Source organism: Ailuropoda melanoleuca, chromosome 7 (genome assembly GCF_002007445.2).
Source record: "Ailuropoda melanoleuca isolate Jingjing chromosome 7, ASM200744v2, whole genome shotgun sequence".
NCBI lineage: Eukaryota > Metazoa > Chordata > Mammalia > Carnivora > Ursidae > Ailuropoda > Ailuropoda melanoleuca.
The window spans coordinates 108,516,024-108,537,988 of NC_048224.1; the positions used below are offsets into that span (position 1 = coordinate 108,516,024).

General features: G+C 38.9%; 1 protein-coding gene across 7 annotated transcripts in view; it reads right to left on the reverse strand.

The window, feature by feature from the left end:
* KLF12 (Kruppel like factor 12) overlaps positions 1 to 21,965 on the reverse strand; it is a 412,821-nt gene that overhangs the window by 269,166 nt on the left and 121,690 nt on the right. For 6 of the 7 annotated variants that reach the window (XM_019794254.2, XM_011218608.3, XM_019794255.2 and 3 more), the window contains one exon: positions 13,860 to 13,923. In XM_019794254.2, the coding sequence (XP_019649813.1) occupies positions 13,860 to 13,892 (33 nt within the window). In that variant the 5' untranslated portion in view covers positions 13,893 to 13,923. Of the gene's footprint in view, positions 1 to 13,859; positions 13,924 to 19,831; positions 19,947 to 21,965 lie in introns of those variants that run through there. The other variant, XM_034665290.1, reaches the window with a different exon arrangement.

Here is a 21,965-nt window from a genome sequence, read left to right on the forward strand (position 1 = left end):
CGAAGTCTCAATCACAGTTATTATTTCTCTTCAATCTGGGGGACAGAGAAGACAGACCCAGGAGAAAATGGAAGAAAGGCACCAGCTAACCTTCCCTTCCCTCCCTGGGTGGGCAATTGGAGATCTCTACTTGCTGTATCTGTTACAACTGCCCTCCAAATATATGATGTGGACGCAAACTGCACATAGAGCCCCCTTACATAGGCGTGACCTAGAGATTTGCAAAACTCTCCAATTCCAGTGCTTTTGTATCATTCATATTAGAAGACAGCCAGGGATGAAGATAACTCCTGGACTTCAGCGTTTTAGTTTCTTTTAAGAGGTTTGGAAGATCTGGTTGACTAAGGAAAGAGACTGATGTCTTTTGTTTGCAAGCTGGGGCCCCTGGTGGTGTCCGCTGGGGGTTCCCTGCAATAATGCCTTGAGGCCACAGTGGAAGCTGAAGAAGACAACCCCTCTGCCCCACCTCCAACAAGGTAGCTATGCGGCCACAGCTGCCATGCCCAGCCCCACCGTCATCCCAGCAGTCCTCTAAGGTTTGGTCTTATGATAAAATTCTATTTGGGGCACCTGGGTGGCACGGGGCGCCTGGGTGGCACAGCGGTTCAGCATCTGCCTTTGGCCCAGGGCGTGATCCCGGGGTCCTGGGATCGAGTCCCACATCAGGCTCCTCCGCTAGGAGCCTGCTTCTTCCTCTCCCACTCCCCCTGCTTGTGTTGCCCTCTCTCGCTGGCTGTCTCTATCTCTGTCAAATAAATAAATAAAATCTTTAAAAAAAAAAATCTATTTGGCTGTGGAAATCAGTATTCGCACCAGTGTGCATGAATGTCAAAACCAAAAACTTTGCATAACGTAAGCAAGTCACAAAGGAACATAAATAGTATGGTATTATTTATATGATGTCCCAAAATAAGCAAAAGGAAACAATATATAGCTCACGAATATATACTTAGAATTGATAAAAAGCAAGGAAATTATAATGCAAAATTCAGGAGGCCTAAAAAGAGACTTTAAAAATACTGGAAATATTCTATTTCTCAAGTTGGGTTTCTTTTTGTTATATGTCTTATAAAATATATTCATTATATATATTCTTTTACATCCACCAAATACTTAATAACTTCAAGAAAGCTTCTGCCCTTACTTTTTCAACTAGAAAAGAAATTCTTTTAATTAAATAAGAATTTTCAAAATTACCGATTTAAAAAAACTGACACAGGTGGCTAAAATTTGCTTTAAGACAATATAGTCATCACACAACACAAGCAATTATTTTAACACAAGAATCGAAACTTAGCCAAAGCGTAATAAATAGAGGGTAGAAGGGAAATCCTCAGAACATTCAACTAATCAAACTAAAAGAGAAAAAGCACATTATCCAAAAAAAGCCTATGTTGCTAGATGTCTCAATATAAAAATTTTGTGTTATCATAGATAAATAATCATATACTTAGTACAGTACTTTTTTCATATTTGTTATATTTAACTATAGCCTAAGCAGTAAATTCAGAGCATTTTTACCATAACATCAGTATGATTAGGAAAATCCTTCTCTTATCATTTTCCCATCTGTAAACCAGACCTTTTCCTGGACTACCACTTACTAGGAAAGTCAACCTTAATTGAGGAAATATTTCAGGTTTTGTATAACCCATTTGTCAATTTTTCAGGATCTCCTCTTTCTTTCTCTTCTATCACAAATGATCATACTCCTTAACACTTTCTTCAAAGAAGGAAAAAGTAACAGAGAAATCCACCCTCATTTTCCTTCTCTCATTCTCTTTCTTTTGTCCTCATTCACATTCCACCCATCCACTTACCCAAACGTTCGTTAGAAAGATATCTACCAGGTACCTTTTGCTTTAAATTCAGAAGGGGGCAAAAGTTAAACCTACTTGCTTAAACTGGATTTTAAAAATCTGTGAATTGCAAGTAACCATGTTCCCTTTATGCCTTTCTTTCTCCCGAACCCTCCCGTCTATAATGAGCTATGTAACCTTGAGCAAGTAACTTCATTTTTATTGATCTTTTTCCTCCTATCCATTATCCAGTTGAATGAGATAATTCTTACAGTACTGTCCAACTCCAAATTTCCACATTTCTAAGATATAGGTTGAAATTTTCAGCATTACTTAAGAAGAAAATCTAGAAACGAGTTGCTCTCGATGCCAACAATAGCATCATCTCCTGGAAGCACAGCCATGCCTCCCGGACTACTTAACGAGACTGAGCAGACTTAAAAGAACAACAACAAACTAGCCCACTGGTCCCACCCGGTCTGTGCTCTTACCCCGCCAACACATTTCCATGTGGAAAGAGCAACTGCTAGGGCTTTAGCAGTATCTCAGTTTCACAATTAAAGCCAAAGTACGACTGAGATTCAATTTCTCACTCAGAAAGCATTAGAGACTTTTCCACTATAATTAAGTTCTTGCATTACAACAACATGCATTGTTTCTGACAGAACAAAAAATAAGCAGCTTTTGTAGAACTGATTAGAACTGGGGAAAAGGAGTCTATCTCACGCTTAGCCACGACACAGAAATCTCATAGCCTTTTCGCTCTCTTTGTCTCCCCTTGATCATTTGCACCAAGCTGGCCGGAGGTAGATCGTAGAACTGCCCAATTGCATGCCAGCCCTACCTTTGAATGTCTGCTACCTCAGTTTTCTTCAAACTCTACGGGGACAGATGAGGGGTAAGGTGGGGCTGTAGTAATTATCCAGTTAGACAAGTGAGCATTTAAGATGCATTTAAGTCCTGATGTGGAACCAGAAGAACTTCAAACTATAAATCTATCATTTAATTGCTTGGAAAAAAATGTTGCTTACCATCCTCTGCCTGTATCAGTCTCCCTCCCACCCACACTGTGCAAGGGCATCTCCACGATCATTTCTCTACTAGGGCCTTCTACTTTAAGCGGCACTTTTAGAAATGACACACAAATAAATGTTACAAGACAGAGATTAGACGGATGCAGCTTTGCTACTGAGTGCTGTGCAACCTTACACAAGTGCCTCAGTATTCCAGGGACTGATAAAGGCTGTGACAGGCAGAAATAACGAATCTGGCCAGCACACACACTCCCACCTCTTTCCACCATTTTCTCCTTTTTAGAATCAGTGTATCATGGAGAAGAGAGGAATTTACAAGCATCACTATGATGCATTCTACAGATAAGATTTTCTGTCCTTTGTATCTAAGTTTGGCAACATTAATCCCCAGGAGAAGTTGTCACCACTGGAAAGAATGGACTCGACAGAGAGAATAACCAGGTAAAGTGTCTTAATTCATTGGATCCTGATGGTTAAGGAGTGGGAATTATATTTGCAATTCACTTTAAAAGTAATTGGATAATTAAAATTTTTGATTAAAATTCAACAAAACCTAGCAAGCATTTACCCATAAACTAGCAACAATCCCTCCCCTCCTCACTTTCTCTCTCTCTCTCTCTGTCACACACACACACACACACACACACACACACACAAAGCATAAATGTGTAAATATAAACTGGTCTGTTCTACAAATAACTAATCTTATTTCAGCAACTAATTGTTCCTATTCTCTGGTTAGAATTCTACTTCTGAATTTACTCTAAATCACAAATTTGAGTTAAAGCCTTTTCTGGAGTTATAGAGGATTAAGCCAGGTTGTTTTCAAAGGCTGTTCTTTTTCTCTCTGAATCCAATAAGAGGCTAGTTCTCTGCCTTCACTCACCTCATCACCTGCTCCTTTATCTTTGCCCCCAGGAAGTCCCCTTGCTCAGGATCTGCTGGTCCTGTACCAGCGCTCAACACAGACCCCCAGGAAACCTCACCAAGATACGAGAGTTGACGTGTGAGATAAACGCTGTTTGCCATGCCGGCCGTGTTGCAGAGAAGCTGCCCGGACAGCACTTCTCTAGAGGCAGCCTGCTTCGACTTCGGAAGTGCCACGGGGTAGCCCTTTGCCCTCCGACGACCCGCACGGGATCTCGCTCCTGAATTAGTGCTTCCCGGTTCATGAACCCTAGTCTGCATGAACACCCACCTCCTTATTAACCGTCCCCCAGAGCTGGCGACCTCCAGCTATGGCCTGCCCACCAAGCCTCTAACCTCCTGCTGTACCTGATAGTTTTCATTCACACAGTGAATACCAGCTCTTCATATCACGCACGATCTTGCTCCAACTTTCACTACCTGGATAAGCCCCAAAGTCAAGACAACTCACATGTTTCCACCATGCAGACAAAAAATCAGAATCCCCCTTTTTCTTGTGCTATGTTTTGTCTTTCCTGTATTCTCAACTGCAGCTCCCTGAAGCCACGTGGCCCTGGTCTGAGCTCAATCAGTGTATGGCATTATGGGTGACAGTCAAAGCCTAGTAGAGTCTCAGCCACCAGGGACACCAACAACTATGTCAAGGACCACACAAGGCCACAAATGGTCCCGCAGTTTTTCAACAGAGGAGCAGACGTGGAGAACAGTGAACCCAGGCAGGTGGTTTTCCAGAGCAGCGGAGCCTTCTCTGCATGGGCCTTCATCTCCACAACAAGGCTGGGTCCCACAGGCAGGGCTTCAGGTCCTCAGGAGGATCAAGATAGAGTGCAGAACTCAAAAGGTATATGATCGATGAAACTCAGGTGGAGGGCTGGGTGAGGAAGGGGAGCTGCACGTGAGAAGGGAGAGAGCTAGCAATGTGGGGTCGGTGGCTATGAACTGGCCTCACTTAGCTGAGCTCAATGTACATCTCCCAGCACTGCCTTCCCCACATAATCCCTCAGTCCCTGGCTGATTGGGGATGTTCTGGTAAAATGCAGAAGGAAGAAGCGTAGCAGTGATCACATCTGTTTCCCACTCAGAAGGCCAATGCAGAGCTCCAGATTCAGGCACAACTCACACACACTGTCACCACCGGTGAGCCGGTGCACCTTGCTGAGACAGGGACAAGTCCACCTCGTTGACCGCAGCTCCCACAGGACCTCTCCATCAGCTCATCCAATTCCCAGGCCATGATGTGTTTAACACAGGGAGGGGTGCCAGCTTCTCCTCCAGTCCTCAGCATAGCCAAGACTGGAAGCTTGTCAGCAGCGAAGGATCTGTGCAGAGATCCACTCGTCCTCACAGATTCCAGTGTGCCCTTGCTCTCCTGAACTTTCTGCTCATCCTTCGTTCCTGCCCTGCTGACTTCAGGCCCACCACCAAATATACAGAAGCAACAGCCATATGTGATTTGCTTAACTAGCTCCTATACTGGATGAGGTCAAATCCTGATAATAAATCCCATATTCTCTACCATTCCCATGGTTCCATTTCTCTGATCAAACCATGACTGATACAGAATTTGGTACCAAAACTAGTAGTGAAAAACAAAGCATGTTGAATGTTAATAATCAATTGATTCTTCACTTGTAATATCCGTGAGTCCTATTTCCATTAGGCTGTAAGGTACTGAGGACTAAATTATGTATAAGATAAAGAACTCCACTCATTGTTGAGTCAATCATTATTCATGATTTTATTAAAAGTCCCTTTAGGGAACTGTAGGAAATGAATTCTTAGCTAACATCAGCTTGGGAGAGGGAAAGGAGGTTACCATTTTTTTTTTAATGTACAGATGTTGATAATATAAAATTAACCATATAGATATTATACTTCCATAAATGCTTCTAATAATCAATTACTATGTTTCTTTAATACTATAATATTCTCATTAAATCAACATTGCTTAACTAAAATAGTCATGTTTAAAAGATGCTCATACCATTTTTATGATCACTCTTGAAATTTTCTGGTGAAATATATTATATAAATGACTTTGATAATGTACTCTAAATAGAAGGACATAAAGCTTAGCAGAAGAACCACTATAATCAAATGTCCAGAGAAGCAAAATGTGTGAGCAAGGAAGAGAAAGCGTGAAAGCATGTGAATCAGAGACAGACAGAGAGAGGGGAAGGAGAGAGAAAATCATTTGGACACATAAAAGAGCCTCAATAGATTCTGGCTGAAATATTTAATGACATCACTGAATATCACATTTGCCATTAACTCCAAGAGGAAATTCTGCAGAACACTTTAATGCTGAGCCATAGAAAAGAAAACATGGTTTGTATTTGCTAAGATTTTTTTAAAACAAAGGATGGTAACTTTTCTTGTTTGCTCCCATTCTTCCAGTCAACATGACACAATCATTCAAGGCCCAGGTCAAATGTCACTTCATATGTGAACCCAATCATGGCCCACACCAACTCTCTCGGTTTGATTAAATAAATTATAGTATTAATCATACTACATTGTAGTAACTTATTTTGCCTGTCCCTGAGATGATAAAGACTTGAGGTCAGGGTCTAAATTTAATTTGTCTTTGTAGCCCTGTGTCTAACAAATAATAAATCCTAAACATAGGATTGCTACACCGCAGGGTAGATGTGATGATTAATTTTGTGTCAACCTGACTGGGCCAGAGGGTGCACACATTAAATATTATTCCTCGATGTGTCTGTAAGGGTGTCTCTGGATGAGATTAGCATTTGAAGTGGGGACTCAGTAAGTAGACTGCCCTCCCCAAAGCGGGTGGGTATCACCCAACCTATTGTGGACCTGAAGAGAACAAAAAGTGAAGGAAGGGAGCACCCAGTCCTCGCCTGCTTAAACTGGGACAACAGGCTTCTCCTACCCTTGGATTGGATTCACACCATCAGCTCCCTGGTTCTCGGGTCTTTGAACTTGGACCAAAATCGCACCACTGGATTTCCTGGGTCTCCAGCTTGTAGATGGCAGATCATAGGACTTCTCAGTCTCCATAATCACCTGAGCCAACTCCTTACAACAAATCATACATATCATACAGGATATATACACCTTCTGTTGGCTCTGTTTCTCTGGAGAACGCTGATTAATATGAGAGAAGGTGTCAACACTCTGTGTGTGAACAAACTACCACAGCATATTCAGTATCTTCAAGAATTTTATTTCCTCCCAGAGAAAGCCTGATGTGTCTATTCTGTATCAACACAGAGGAACAATCTGGAAGTCCTCAGTCAAACCCTAAAACCAGAAACTGACATATAAAGTAGGACACCCAGTTCCCCCAGGTATGCTGGTTAATCCCAGCATATCTCCAGTCAAAGGGAAAAAACATATACAAATACTGGTCTGGCGAGCAAATTTTCCTAAAGCCAAACTGACTACATTCTGAACTCAATTAACATGGCTTAAAGTAATAAAAATGGCTATTTTAATGAGCACTTAGTGCTTGCCAGGCAATATGCAAATGTTTTAGCATTTTTTTCTCATTTAACCTTCACAACAATTTTTACAGAGTAGGCATCATGGTCATTGTTTCCACATTGCAGACACAACAATGAGATACAGAAGCCACGTGAAGGCCTGGCAAAGCCACAGTTAAAAACCAGGAGGCCCAAGTACAGAGCCAAGCTCTTCATCTCCACAGCAGGCTCAGCAGGCTCCGTGGGCCCCTCAAACACATCTAAAATCTTACTGACTGAAAACGGCAATGATCAGGAATTTTTACACCCTTCCTTTAAAACTCACTGAAAACTTCTGAAGCAAATTTAGAAAAAAGAAAAAAAAACAAAACAAAAAAAACCAACCCTCCATCTTCTGTGGAAGCAAAAACAGTCCAAAACCCAGACTGCCAAATAAAACACACCTGTCAAAGACTGTGAAATGTGGGAGGCCGCTGGGAGCTGACATATACCTCCTCAGACCTTAAGCAAAACACAGAATTTCCTAAAAGTAATAATCACAGTTATGAAAGGCCTACCCAGTGAAAGCAGAGACAGCACCACTAAGAGTGAGCGTACAGACACTGCATTTTTTAGGGTCCAGCCTGGTCAAGTGGGTCCACCTGAGATGGGAAGGGGGTCAGAAGCCTTTATCTCAAGAGTCCTTTACTGTGTAATGGAAACGAGGAAGACTCTGGAAATGACAGCTTTACTTAGAGAGTATGTGAAATAACAAACTCAAGTCAAAGATTTGGACTCATCTAGCTCATACTCAAACTACTGGGGCCCCTGCCCAAAACACTCCCTGCGATACCAGCAAATACTGGCCCCATTCAAAGATGGGGAATAACCACAAGAGAACTGTGCAGAAAAGCAGCAAATCTCAAGAAAATGTAAGTAATAGGCCAGTGAGGAACAAACATAGCAGGAGGAATTACCCAAGGAAACACATGAAGAATATGGACAAATAACACTTCATAAACTCAAAAAAAAATGAACAAAAGGACCTTTCTTCAAAAAAAAAAAAAAATTCAAGGAAGAAGTAAAAGGGTTCAAATGATAAAAGAGAAGTTAACTGAAACCGATGAAAAGCTGACAGAGCTTTGAAATACTCTAGAAATATTGTTTAAAAAGCCACTTGGGGAAATAAAAAATAATGCAGAATTTGACTGAAAACGTAGTAAGAAAAAATGTTTAATGGGAAAACACAGTAAGTGAAACAAAAAAGTTAAAGATGAAGACCCCAGATGCGAAAAGCCAAGGAGAAACATTAGATATATTTTCAGGGTTACTAAAGAAGAGAATAAAACCAAAAGAAGATATACTTTACATACCATTTAAAAATCTGAGGACATTAATACAGACTCTACTTCTCAGTTTAATGGCAGGATCCAGGAAAAACCGATACAGAATCATAGAAACCAAGACATAATTGATGAAATTACTGAACTTTCTAGCAAACTAAAAATAGTCCACAGACATTGAACAAAAAGCAAAACAAGAAAAAGTAGATCAGTTTGCTTCAGTCTTCACAGTGACACCAAATGCCAGATAGCAGTAAAGCAGTGGTTCCGTATTTCTCAGAAAAAGAAGAATTAAGACTAAATAGCCTTGAGAATTATGGTTCATAATCATAAATAATAAAGAAATTACCGGAAATATAGCCTAAATCTGAAAAGGATGGTAAAACAAAAAGAGGGCAAAAGTATTTAGAAAGAAATGTCATCAATTTTCCCATCTATCGTTAGCAAAAAGTCAAAAGATGCTGTTTTAAAGTTAAATTCAGTCATTTAAAAAAAAAAAAAAGTTACCAGAACCCAAAGGGTTTTTTTTTCCCTTCAACTCTTGTTTTTAACTGAAGTATAGTTGATATACAATGTTACATTAGTTTCAGGTGTACAACATAGTGATTCAACAATTCTATACGTGACTCATCGCTCACCGTGATAAGCGTAAGTCACCATTTGTCACTATACAACGTTATTAGAATATTCCCTATATTCTAGAATATTCCAGAATATTCCCTGACTATATTCCCTATGCTATACTTTTCATCTCTGGGACTTACACATTTTATTACTGAAAGTTTGTACCTCTTAATCCCCTTCATCTATTTCACCCATCCCCCCCCCAGATACCTTCCCTCTGGCAAGCACCAGTTGTCTATATTTAAGTCTATTTGTTTGTCAAGTAATAGCATCACACTGGCGAAAGGACATTAATTTGAAATTAATAAATTCCTTGAGTTTAAATTCACTTTTTATTTCTTCCGTTATATATTGGAAGCAAGAGGAAAAAATAACTCTTCATTAGAAATATGAAGTATAAATATGATCATATTTTCTATAAACCATCTCTATTTACTTGTATATACACACACAGAGACATAAACAATGTTCACCAAATGTCAAAAAGTTTGAGTCAGGGTGGTGACGGTGCCTGCTTTAATGTTTTAAAAATGAGCAATACATCATCTTTTCAAGTCATAAAGCCATTATTCTACTTTAATAATTGCATACTGTTTCTCAGATCCCTGTATATCACTTTGTTCTCATTTCCCAGATAAGAGAAATTAGACACCCAAAGGTGAAATGACTTGACGGAAGAGTGACCTAATTCAGGACATTTTAATAATTATGTGATATACCTACTAGTTTCCATCATTATCAAATCTATTGATTTGGCTCAATACAAGGATGAACTTGTAATACAATTATACATGCCTGACAATAGGATGAATTGCCACATACGTAGGAAATTCCAAAAAGTACTCAACGCAAGGCTGATGTAACCAACCAGCTCTTCTGGAAGGTTGCCACACACCAACCATACGTTAGAGTTAATGATCTTTGAGGGCACTTTCAATTCTGGAAGCGTTTTGACTTTATGATGTGAAGTCATACAATGAAGTCGTGAATCTCTCTCTTGTGCTATAAAAATAATATTATCAGTACCACGCTCACATTTAGAACTCGATGGTTTTTTTTAAAAGATTTTATTTATTCATTTGACAGAGATAGAGACAGCCAGTGAGAGAGGGAACACAAGCAGGGGGAGTGGGAGAGGAAGAAGCAGGCTCCCAGCGGAGGAGCTTGATGTGGGGCTCGATCCCATAACGCCGGGATCACACCCTGAGCCGAAGGCAGACGCTTAACGACTGAGCCACCCAGGCGCCCCTAGAACTCTATGCTTTAAATCATTTTCATGAAAACGTCATACTTTCTTTCCCCTATAACAACTCTTCAAATAGGTAGGACACGTGTTATTAGTTTCACTATGCAGTTGGGAAATTAAAATTCAGAAAAGTCGTTACTGGCCCATGATCATACAAAGAGATCATTATAGAGCCAAGACTTGTTTTTCTGGGTTTTTCTGTTTGTTTGTTTGTTCTATTCCATGTTTACTGTCCAAGCAGCTACTCTACATAAACGTATCATAGCCCAGTGCTGACCATGCTTTACTTGCATCACCCTGGGGTTTTCTGAGCAACTATGCCTACTTAGTTCAAAATGGAAGAAAGGCTAGGTTGTTGTGATTCTTTCTATCCTGTGTGAAGAGCGACCCTTGGAACTTCATGGAAAAGAACTTTAAAGCAACCACACTATATTTGCCCATCACTATGCTATAAACTCTTCTCTGGTAGGAAATAAAAGCTTTCTCAGCAAAGCTTGCTATTGTCCTCGTGGTTTCCAACTACAAGACGTAAAAGTCATCCAAGCAGCTGTTCATCAGAGGTAGTCACAGAGCAGAAGTTTTAATGTGAACTCTGATAAGCCAAGCTAATGTATATGCATGCATACTTTTTGGACACCTGCTCTAAACCAGCAGCTGAGAAGCACATACCCTGGAGCGGCTGGAAAACAGATGGAGCAAAGCCAGGTTTGTGGAGCGGGGTCCCCGAACAAGCCACCTCATTCACAAGGACAGCAACTGGTGAAATACATTCGAGAACACATATGCCATATTTTACGGCAATATTTGGGAACAGAAAATAATGGAGGATGGGATCTCTTCTGAATTTATTTGATGTTTTCTAATAGCAGATCATAAGGGACCAAAATGAAGTGCAATGAAATTGAATACGAGAACTTAAAAATTGAGTAAAGGAAAGGACTTAATGCAAATACAGCTATTTTCTAAGGAAAGAGAAGATGAAGACTGCTCCTGGAAGTGAGACTCTTGGTGTGGCCACACGAGGAATTCTGCAAATGCTGTTTAGGCCATTTAAATATTAGAACCTAAGCAGAAAGGCACAGCATGATATTCTGTGGCTCTGGGCAAGATTTTATCACCAGTGGCAACTGGAAACATACTACATACTTCTAAAAGCAATATTCAAATGTCTTTTCAATTATTAGACAGTGGCAATGTTGCTTCCACTGTTGACATTTTAAAACTTCATCTTAATAGTGACCTTGTCAATAAACTTTAAATATAGAAAAGATAAATTTTCAAGCTCTGCAATTTTCTCCCTGAATCAGACACTCTTAAAACTAACAGCATCTGATTCAAGCAGGCTTAAAAAGAAGCACCAATATATTCTCTCTTCTAAGGCATCTATAACTGAAAATACAGACCAAAAAATGAAAACCAGCAATAAGAAAAAAATAATTCTTCGGGACAAACACATTAAGTGAAATGCTCACTGCTCCTTCCTCTATGCAGACTTCTGAATAAGACTTTTTATAAGTGAGAAGGCACAATCATTTAGAATGAATCACATATATCATAGTCAATCAAGATAATATTTCCCTAGTTTTTCCTCAGGGTAAGTAGTAACACAATGATTCTCTTTGCCACCATCTTCAGTTGTCATAAAATTAGTTACAGAACAATGACACTGTCAAAATGAATAAACTCACAAAGTTAATACTGATCCACTCAAACATAAAATCTTAACAATTGAATGAAAACATAAAGTAATACTATACCAACATCATATAGAAGGGATGAACATATTTTGCATGATAATGAGTAAAGGTTTCCATATTTACATAGGGACGAGGCAGGAAATTTTAAATTTATTACCTTTGCCTTAGGGACTCCATAATATCCTTTAACTTTACTTTATGAATGAAATTATCAGTGGTGTGCTGGTGCTAGCTCATGCCCAGCTCCTAAGTGCCAACTGTTAAAGTTTAAGGAGCCCCGCAAGCTAGGTGCTAAATCACTGAAACCAACCGCAGTGAGAGTATTTACACCATGGGAATTGAGGGACTTGACAAGCATTACAGACTGCACCTCCCCACCCCACCGCCCAAAGCCCATTTAATAGCACCTCACTGATCCACATAAAAATACAAAGTACAGAAGTTCCTGGGTGGTTCAGTCGGTTAAGCATCCGCCTTCGGCTCAGGTCATGATCCCAGGGTCCGGGGATTGAGTACTGCATCAGGCTCCCTGCTCAACAGGGAGCCTGCTTCTCCCTCTACCCCTCCCCACACTCGTGCATGTGCATGTGCACGTGTTTGCTCTCTCTCTGTGTCTCTCTTTCTCTCACTCTCGCTTTCTCTCTCAAATGAATAAATAAAATCTTTAAAAAAAATACACAGAACAATTAATTTTCACAAAGTAAATTCTCCCACATAGGCAATACTAGGGTCAAGAAAAAGAACAATACCATGCACCTACAAGTCTCCCTTGTATCATGTGTGAATCAATACTCACTCTAGAGGTCTGAAAATCTTCCAGATACAAATACTACAAAGGAGCAATTTTAGCAATGATGAGGGAAGAAGGCAATGTTAAATGAAAGATATAACCTGGAAAATCATCTGTAAGCAACTGTGAAGGTAGGCTGGCAGAAAAAGACTCAGCATGATGTACATTTACTTGACAGTAGCAGGAGCAGCGTGGGAAGGAAAAGATGAAATGGCAGGTGTTGTGCAGCTACACAAGCGTTATGAGGCACGTGTCTGTGAACAAGACCTGTTAAGTGTGAAAATCTTAGGAAAGAGATAGTTTAATATTCTTAATTCTCTTTGTATTGCCTATAATTTTTATATCATAACCAGTACAGAGTAGGAGAAAAGCTCAAATAAATAACTGCCACACATAAAGTGATAGCCAGCATTTGATTACTGTTAAAATTCACAAGATTTTTGTTCCCCTCTAATTTAGGGTGGTACCTGTCTGTGAAAAACCGAAGTGAAAAGCCCTTCATGGTCATCCTGCTCCTCTGAGGAAAGCTGACACAGCTGGCGTAAAGAAGACAGCATCTGACAGCAGTCCTGTGCCATATAGTGCTGGTATCAGGACTACGCTTGTAGGAACTAACATACATTTACACAAAATCTGGCTTCTTTTGTTTTTCTTTGTCCCAGTGATCAGTTGTATCCAGTGGTCTTCCAGTTCTCAATATTCATCAACAAGCTGATTGTTTAATTCCAGCTTAAGTTCTAGAAACTGATGACAGCTAGACTTGCACACAAAAGGGTTGCTTCCTTATAAATGTCTTCATATTTAAAGATTTAAAAAATTAAAAATTACACTTTACAGATAGATATATGTATCGAAGTATTGACCTCTGTCCCATACACAGACACAGAAGTGCTCTAACGAGAACAACGGCCACAAAGTAATGTTCAACCTAAGATTTTCACTGCACTTACAAAATCTGACTAACTGACCTTTATTGTTTTCCTCTTCATATGGATATTCATTCATCCATTTGTCTCTGGAGTCACATTGATCCTGCAAGAAACACACACAAAATCAAATGATGAGAAAAAGTTCTACACGCTGATGACATTCTTCCATTGGGGGGTGAACAACATAATTCTGCAATTCTTTAAGCTCTTGATTAGTAGAATGACATAATAGAAGCAATAGCCGAAGAATATTTTTTTCATTAGTTATTTGTTTTTTTGCTTCCTCTTTACCAGCCGCTAAAGGGCAGAGTGAACAAATGAGGGAATAGAAGTAGATCTCCAACTAGGACAGCTCCTGAGCCCAAGATAATGAAGATCTGGATAAAGAGAGTCGGGGCGGGGAAGAAAGGGAGGCACCAGAGAGACAAAGGGGAGGAGAAAATGGCAGAAAGTGGTTTAAAAGTAAATTTAATATATGAAAGTCACAAATATTCCTACTGGAGTACTTGGCTCCCTTATTCTTAGCAACCAAGGGATTTTTAAAGTAATGTTGTTTTCCAGAGGAAATGATCTTTTATTCCCCCTCTTTACAGCTGCTACAAATATGCAGCATAATTAATACGATTACTTTTTGGTGCCTCCATGTTGATCAATACCCAAGTAACTTTTTTTTTTTTTTTATGATTTACTTATTTATTTGAGAGAGAGAGTATGCGTGCAGCGGGGAGGAGGACAGGAAGAGAATCTCCAAGCAGACTCCTTGCTGAGCACAGAGTCCACCACCTGGGGCTCAATCCCACAACTTGAGATCATGCTCTCAGCCTAAATAAACCAAGAGTCCAGTCGGATGCTTAACCGACTGAACCACCCAGGCGCCCCCCACCCCCAAGTAACTTTCAAAAAATTAATCTGATATATGCCACTTCTCAAAAGCTTCCATATCCCCAGAACCATTTGGATCTCACCAAATATAATTAAATATTGCTGGATTAGAGAGTTCTGATTACAAAAAAACCATTTGCCCCATTTGGAAGTATCTTGAAAGTCCTCCTGTTTATTTTTATTCAACATTATGTAACTTGCTTCAGAATTCCCTTTTCATGAGGCAAATTTTCTTTGGCATTCAGTTAAGCCAGCTTAGTAGGCATAACCGATTTTGTTTTTTCATTCGGAATTACACTCCAGAGGGGACAAGCCTTGGGGTTCTTAGCAGCAGTCACTCTGGGCTGGTGGCTCACCACCCTAGCAGCGGGATGGACTTCCTCTGCCCTGTGTCTCCGCACATTTGAACAGAAAGGGTTCACTCACTCATAGGGCCTTAAAGGAAACCTAGGACAATTCACAAGTTCCATGGGCTTGGTCTGTAAGGGGGACTGGCCTTCAATTTTATTCCAGTTTTAAATTAATCAACCAATCTCTCCTTCTCTCTCTCTCTCTCTCTTCCCCTTTGCCCCTCCTTCCTTCCCCTCCACTTCTCTCTCTATATATAACATTTATATATAAAAATACATAATGTCTCAAAATGCATCTACATATACTATAGCTTTTACCACTAGAAATGCTACTAAAAAGCAATGTAATATAAATGTAACATTTTAATAATATTTTAATATTACAGTGGCAAACTAGAAAAATTCTCTGGAAATTCAGAGTGTAATTCTTCTATTCTACATTATGAAACCATAATATGGTATCCCTTGAAAGAATTAAAAAGTCATCTAAAACACCATGTTCTTATCAAACACGTCTTGTCCTTTCTAGTCTTCAAAATATATCTAAATCGATCAGTTCCAACTTAGCAGAATGTTCTAGGTACGTCAAAAACTGGCTTCAATCTTACATTCCAATTTTGTAAAGTTTTTTTTTTTCACACTTTGATATATCCTGGCCACTTTCACATGATACTCAACTTCCTAATGCTTAATCCAAAATTCGTAACACTCCACCATAGGGATGCATTGACTCTCCTCGTTTTTGTCTAATAATTTGCGATCTTGTGCTGCTACTGATAACATTAAAACATCCTTCTATGTAAATCGTGTAGACCCTGGGGCCTCGGCCAGCCTGGATGATGGCTTCGTGCAACTAGAAAGGGCGCCCTCTCTGGGCAGACACAGACAGACTCCAATCAGGAGGGAGGACCCAGCGAGCAGAGCCCATGGTCTGTTTTCACCACCATTCACCCCCCAGCCGGCACCCTCGTCTATCATACTTAGCTGCTCTAAGTCTGCACCTTTAGTTACTGCCTTAGAATATAGTCACAGAAGTATAATTACCGGATCAAAATAATGGGAACCTTTTTTTCTGGTTTTTCAAAATACCTTTTAAACAGACTATACCAATTTATACTCCCCACAAAAAAGCAGCACATGCTAACATAGTGCCATTCCCATCTTTATTTCCTGAAACACGGCACATTACCTCACACACTTCAGGGGAGATCAATAAATGATTGTCAAATGAGTAAATGAAGCTAGGAGTGACAAATAGAATTAAAACAAAATAAACTCATGTCTCTATCAATCATGCGGATCTTTCTTATCCAAGTAACTAGGGCCTCAGTTATCTAATTTGTATTTTTAGATAAAATTAACCTGCTGACTAAAACATTAAATTATGTGAACTATATTTAACACAATATCCCACATCTTGACAGCATCTGGGGATTTACAAAGTAGCCTAATGATGTAATTGGTACCAAAAGCAGTTCTGTGACTTGCGTACATGAACTGTTTTAAGATCCATTGACAATGATGATCAGAGATTAATTTCATACCCAAGGTAACTAGTTAGATAATGTCAGGGTCTTTACAAAACCCCTTAGAGCTCCATGCCTGAGCATGGTTTTTCGTGGTTTATCGTTACAACCACCTACAACTTCAATTGTAGACCTCTGTATGTTTTAAACCTGAGGAGACCCTGGTATAATTCTAACTTTTGTTTTCCATTTAATTCACGCTCCTCAAAGAGCGCTCAAGCTCATCTCTTGCTCTGCGGCTCCCCCCGGCTCCCCTATACTTTAAGTAGCACAAATGACAGCAAATGAAGACACAGTGTAGAGCTGAGAAGACTGATCCCTCGTCTCACCTCTGTCTCCCACCTGAAACAATTCATTCAACCCCTCTCAGTCCCAGTTTCCTTCTCCACAGAAGCAGTGGTAACAGTAACACCTGTTCTATCTAGCCCACCTATCCTAACTGAAGTCATGTCCACGCAGCAATCCGCGCTGTCATACACATAGGAATTCTCACTCTTTAATCAGTGGCCCAGATAGTAAGCAAGGAAACAACAGGATTTCCCAAAATTGAGACCACAAAATAGACAGACGGATCTCTACTTTATTCATACTAAGGGGCCTTTCTGTTGTTCCCCAAATCCCCATCCAAATAAAGCCATGATACTAAATAGGAAAACGGCACATTTCCAGCAACAGTTAATAGCCCATCAATTTCCTTATTAAAAGATTACTTAAATCTGCCAAATAGGTTTGTAAAATTATCCAGTAAATCTTCTCAAAGCACAGAAGTTTTAAAGGCCACTGTCTTCATCAAAAATTCATCACACATGGCTTTGGTACTTACTTTCCTGGCTCAAAAAATGATTCTCAATTGTCAGGTAAAGAAAACGCAAATAAGTTGGTCACTTATTTGAATACTATATATATATATATATATATTTGTACGAGAAATAAGAAAAGGCACGAAATACTACATTTTGGAAAGAAGTTTAGATTTACTTTTAAAAAAAAATATTGCTGCCTAGAACCATTAGTAAATACTCATGTCTTAATGGTGAGCCTGGAGAAATTGTAGCACTCATCTTCTAAATTCTATTCCTTTCCAACTTTTGTTTTCTCCCCTAAAATTGCCTAAAAGGAATTCTAAGCTTCCTTTGTAATTCAAAGACAGTAAGTAGCCTGGACAACAGAACTGACCTTGGCCCGAATGCGTGTGGATGCTACCCACCTTAATGAAGAAGGACTTACACTCCAGGGTAAGGGCACTCTGTGTCATTACCCTGTAGTAACAGGGTGCTGGCTCTTCATCCCATCTTAAATGATCTGTTACGCTCTCCATCTTTAAAGGGGAGTGTTTAATACATTCTACATACTTCACGACCTGTAAGTACACTTGTTGCTAGTTCCTCTGAAAATCCCTTTCCTGTATCTTTAAACAGAGACAGAGAGACACCTTTTAAAGGTGTTTATAGACACCTGACTGGTCAGGGTATTCCACTCTCTGCCCAAAGGTAATTTAGCTGCTCTGTTTCAAGTAAATTGAATTCTGGTAATGGCACAGCAATCCCATTTGGAATTCTGTCTTCTAGATTCAGTTTCACAAATCATTGCTTCATTAGTTGTGATCTTGTGTTTTCAAGGGCTGATAAAAAAAGAAAGTCAGGTAATAAAGGCTTATATACATATTCACACAACTTTTAAAGATGATTACGGAACCTGACAGGCAGCCTTGTGGACTGAAGTCGAAGATATTCTATAAAAGATCCATCTTGCCCTTGCTCTGCATCGAGGTCTTTGATATATAAGTTGCCTTTTTTCATTTAAAGTTATTTCTGTTTTATCTGTCGCAGTGAGTTATCTTTGGAACTAAAAATATTTGAAGGTTAATCTAAATATTTCTGGAGATAAATGCATATCTAAGTGCTATGTTTTCATAGCTATTTTGACTTAAAATGAAAAGAGACGCTGAAGACACAGAGCGGTGAGCTTGTTGCTAGGTGACAGGTGACACCTACCGTATCTCTTCTGAACTTGTACAGCATGAGACATCTTACTGCTGAGAAAAGACACATGGATTTCCGTGGCACAAACATCGTTTTCTATAGAGAAGCAAACTAGTCTTCAGATAGTCTTTTTTAACACAGGCTGTAAGTAGTCAGCAATTTATGTCTATACGAATACCCAATTTTAAGAGACACCTCTCACCACAAATAGGAAAAGACAGTTATTTTCCATTTTGGGAATATGGTTCTACATTCTAAATAATGTCTACATATGAAATACACATAATTTTCATGATTTGTAATTAAAGAGTGTTCATTATTCCTTGTAAGTTATGAATTTTCAAAGTTGTAACAGAAATCACTTCAACTAGGGTAGGTAGAGTCCACAGAGAAAGCAGTATCTTTATAATAAGTAATCCAACTTCCATTAAATTTATTAACACAAGACCATCATAGCAAAGACCTCACAATCTAAAAAAAGAAAATACAAAAAACTGCAAGGTAGATTATTTTCTGGATATATTTTATAATTACACACCTACTTTCTAGCATTACCTCCCTTCCTTGAGACAAAAACTCAGGCATAAAGTTCCACCCCTTTTCTTTGACTCATCAGGCAATTCAGGTGATGATATACAAACACCAAAAACCTTCTAAACCCACAATTTCAGGATCTCATATGAATAAATGACATGTTCTGCTCCATCTGAGAAAGACTGTGTGCTTTCTCATGTTGGGAAAAGATCTGAACATGAATATCAAACAGAATGAACACCAGCATTAACGCTAAGCAATAAAGTGACTTAAGGCAAGCTGTTTAACTTTTGTGTCCCCTTGTTCCTCATTTATTAATATTGTATCATGGGACACATGGGTGGCTCAGTTGGTTAAGCATCTGCCTTCGGCATAGGTCCTGATCCTGGGGTCCTGGGATGGAGCCCCGTGTCCCTTGGGCTCCCAGCTCAATGGGGATTCTGCTTCTGCCTCCTCCTGCCACCCACCACCCCAACTCGTGCTTGCGTGAGCACTCTTTCTCTCCCTCAAATAAATAAAATCTTTAAAAAAAATTGTATCATAAAGTCTCACTGGGCGGGGGCGGCTACAAACATTGAAAAGGAGAAGACACAAAATACTTATCAGACTCTCTGGTACGTATTCGTTATTCAACAAAAGTCTGTCCCAACCCTACTCCTTACATTTATAGTCAAGAACCCAAAAACTCCTATTTCCGCTTAAACTTTCCTGAGAACCAGGAACAAACAATGACCTACTTGAATCCAAGTTCCACTTCCTCGAGACCACTGCCAACCGTGGTTCTGTGTTTATTACAGGAAGGTCCTGGAACAGACGACAGGATCACCTCCCTAAACTCTCATAGTACAGTGTCTCCAATTCCTCCATTAAGAGAATTCAATGATGTAACTGCTAATAGAAATAGGAGACAGGGAATTTCAGGTCCTTAATAACCAAATATTTAATAATAGTCTCTATGGAATTCTGCTAGTTACACAGAAATCAATTGAAAATTCTTCACTTATAAAAATGCTCTTCCCTATTTCCAGCTTTATGTTTCTCTGAAATTATGCTCCCACCCAGGCATTTTTCACTATTAGCAGACAATACAGAAAGAGCAAACTTAAAGAATTAAGGTCTCACTTGGAGTAAGGTATGCCCTGAAGCTTGAGTGAACATTTAAGAACAGAGTTCACTGAATAAACAGCCCATTTTCAGAGGGAGAAGGTAAAGCAAAAGCACACTGACATGGAAATTAGTCTTTTAATCTGTTTTCAGCTTCCATTACACCGCATCATTCTATGCAGAGAACAAATAAACCTTTAAAAGAAAGTAACCATAGCAAATGAATTAAGCATTTCTTTTACATATACTGTGCTCAATATAATGGTTTGAAAAGTAATTTATGTTATGCTCATATTCAAGTGTAATTGCCATTTTATCGGGACTGCACAGTCAAAAATCTGATTTGTACTGCAAAGGACTGACAAGCTGATTAAATTTTGTCTTCATATGTCTAATTTATGTGATTTAGATTACAACACAAATATGAGCATGTGCAATTTGTACTTGCACAGGAAACTATGGCACATAACACCACATTCTGCCAGCAGTAACTTGGCCACACACACGTTTGCTTTCCCATATGAAGAACATTGACAATGTTCTCTTAATCCTTTCTACTGGGATGTGTTTTAAACCATCATGCTAAAGATATTAAAACTCTTCGGAGTTCTTAAGGGGCTGGTGGGAGAAATGAAATAATAGGGTGCCAGTTCGCTTCCTAGCACTTTATGCAAGTATAATGTGGTTGTGTGATTTATACATTAAAAAGCAAGCTTCTAATTTTGAAAACAACTGAAAATAAAATCATGATCAACACATAGTTGGTACCAGTTAAAAATGCATAATTCACACAAGCCTATGAATTTCTCTACTATTTCACTTCAATGAGTGTTGTCTGTACACAGCAAGGCATATATATTATGGAGTAATTACAAATTTTATACACTAAAGATCTATGACATATTCCAGAAAAATAAGTTGCCTTATTCAGTATGCAGTATACATATTTGGCTTTCCTATTAATTATTGCTTTCTAAGTTTAACTTGCCAATACTAAGGAAGATAAATTCCATTCAAATGCATAGTAAACAGTTTGCTTAGGAAGTAAATTTATTTTCTAGTCCATCACAACAATAGTTGATTAAAATATGTTGCTCTTATCCAGTTTTGAATTAATTCATGTGAAATAAAACAAATATTTATTAAACTGTGGGGGAAAACATTCCATCAAACTGCAAAACCTGAGTAGAAAAACAAATGGCACACATTTAATTACAGCTGACATTTAAATGAAATTTGCAATCTCAAAATATTTAACAATAATTAGAAAATATCAGACGAGATATTTTTAGGATGCTTTTATGTTCAATCTCTTCAAAGATCTAAACCCAGAGGAATTTTAACACAGGCAGATTTTAAAGTAGAATTTGAAGGATGGATCAAAGAGCTTAATAAGTTTGTTTTACCGACATTCTGATATAAGGATACAGAAACAAGAGGATTTGATATTTTTAATGAATGTCTTATGGGTTGCTGAGTACCTTACCGAACAATAGTTTTGTCCGGCTGAACTCATCAATCCAGTTTGTGCATTCAGACATCACAATCATTACCCTACGTAGCTCATAATCTGGCCCACCACAGATAGCAGGCTGTCACAATAAATACATTATCAATTAGTATTTCTCAATGATAAGCAAATTAGTAGACCGTCAAATGGATTGCATAACCATATGCTCCTCTCATGATTAAATAATACCAGAAAATCAAAATACTATTTGTTGAGAATGACAAATGATATATTAGGTTGATTCTTTTTTTTTTTTT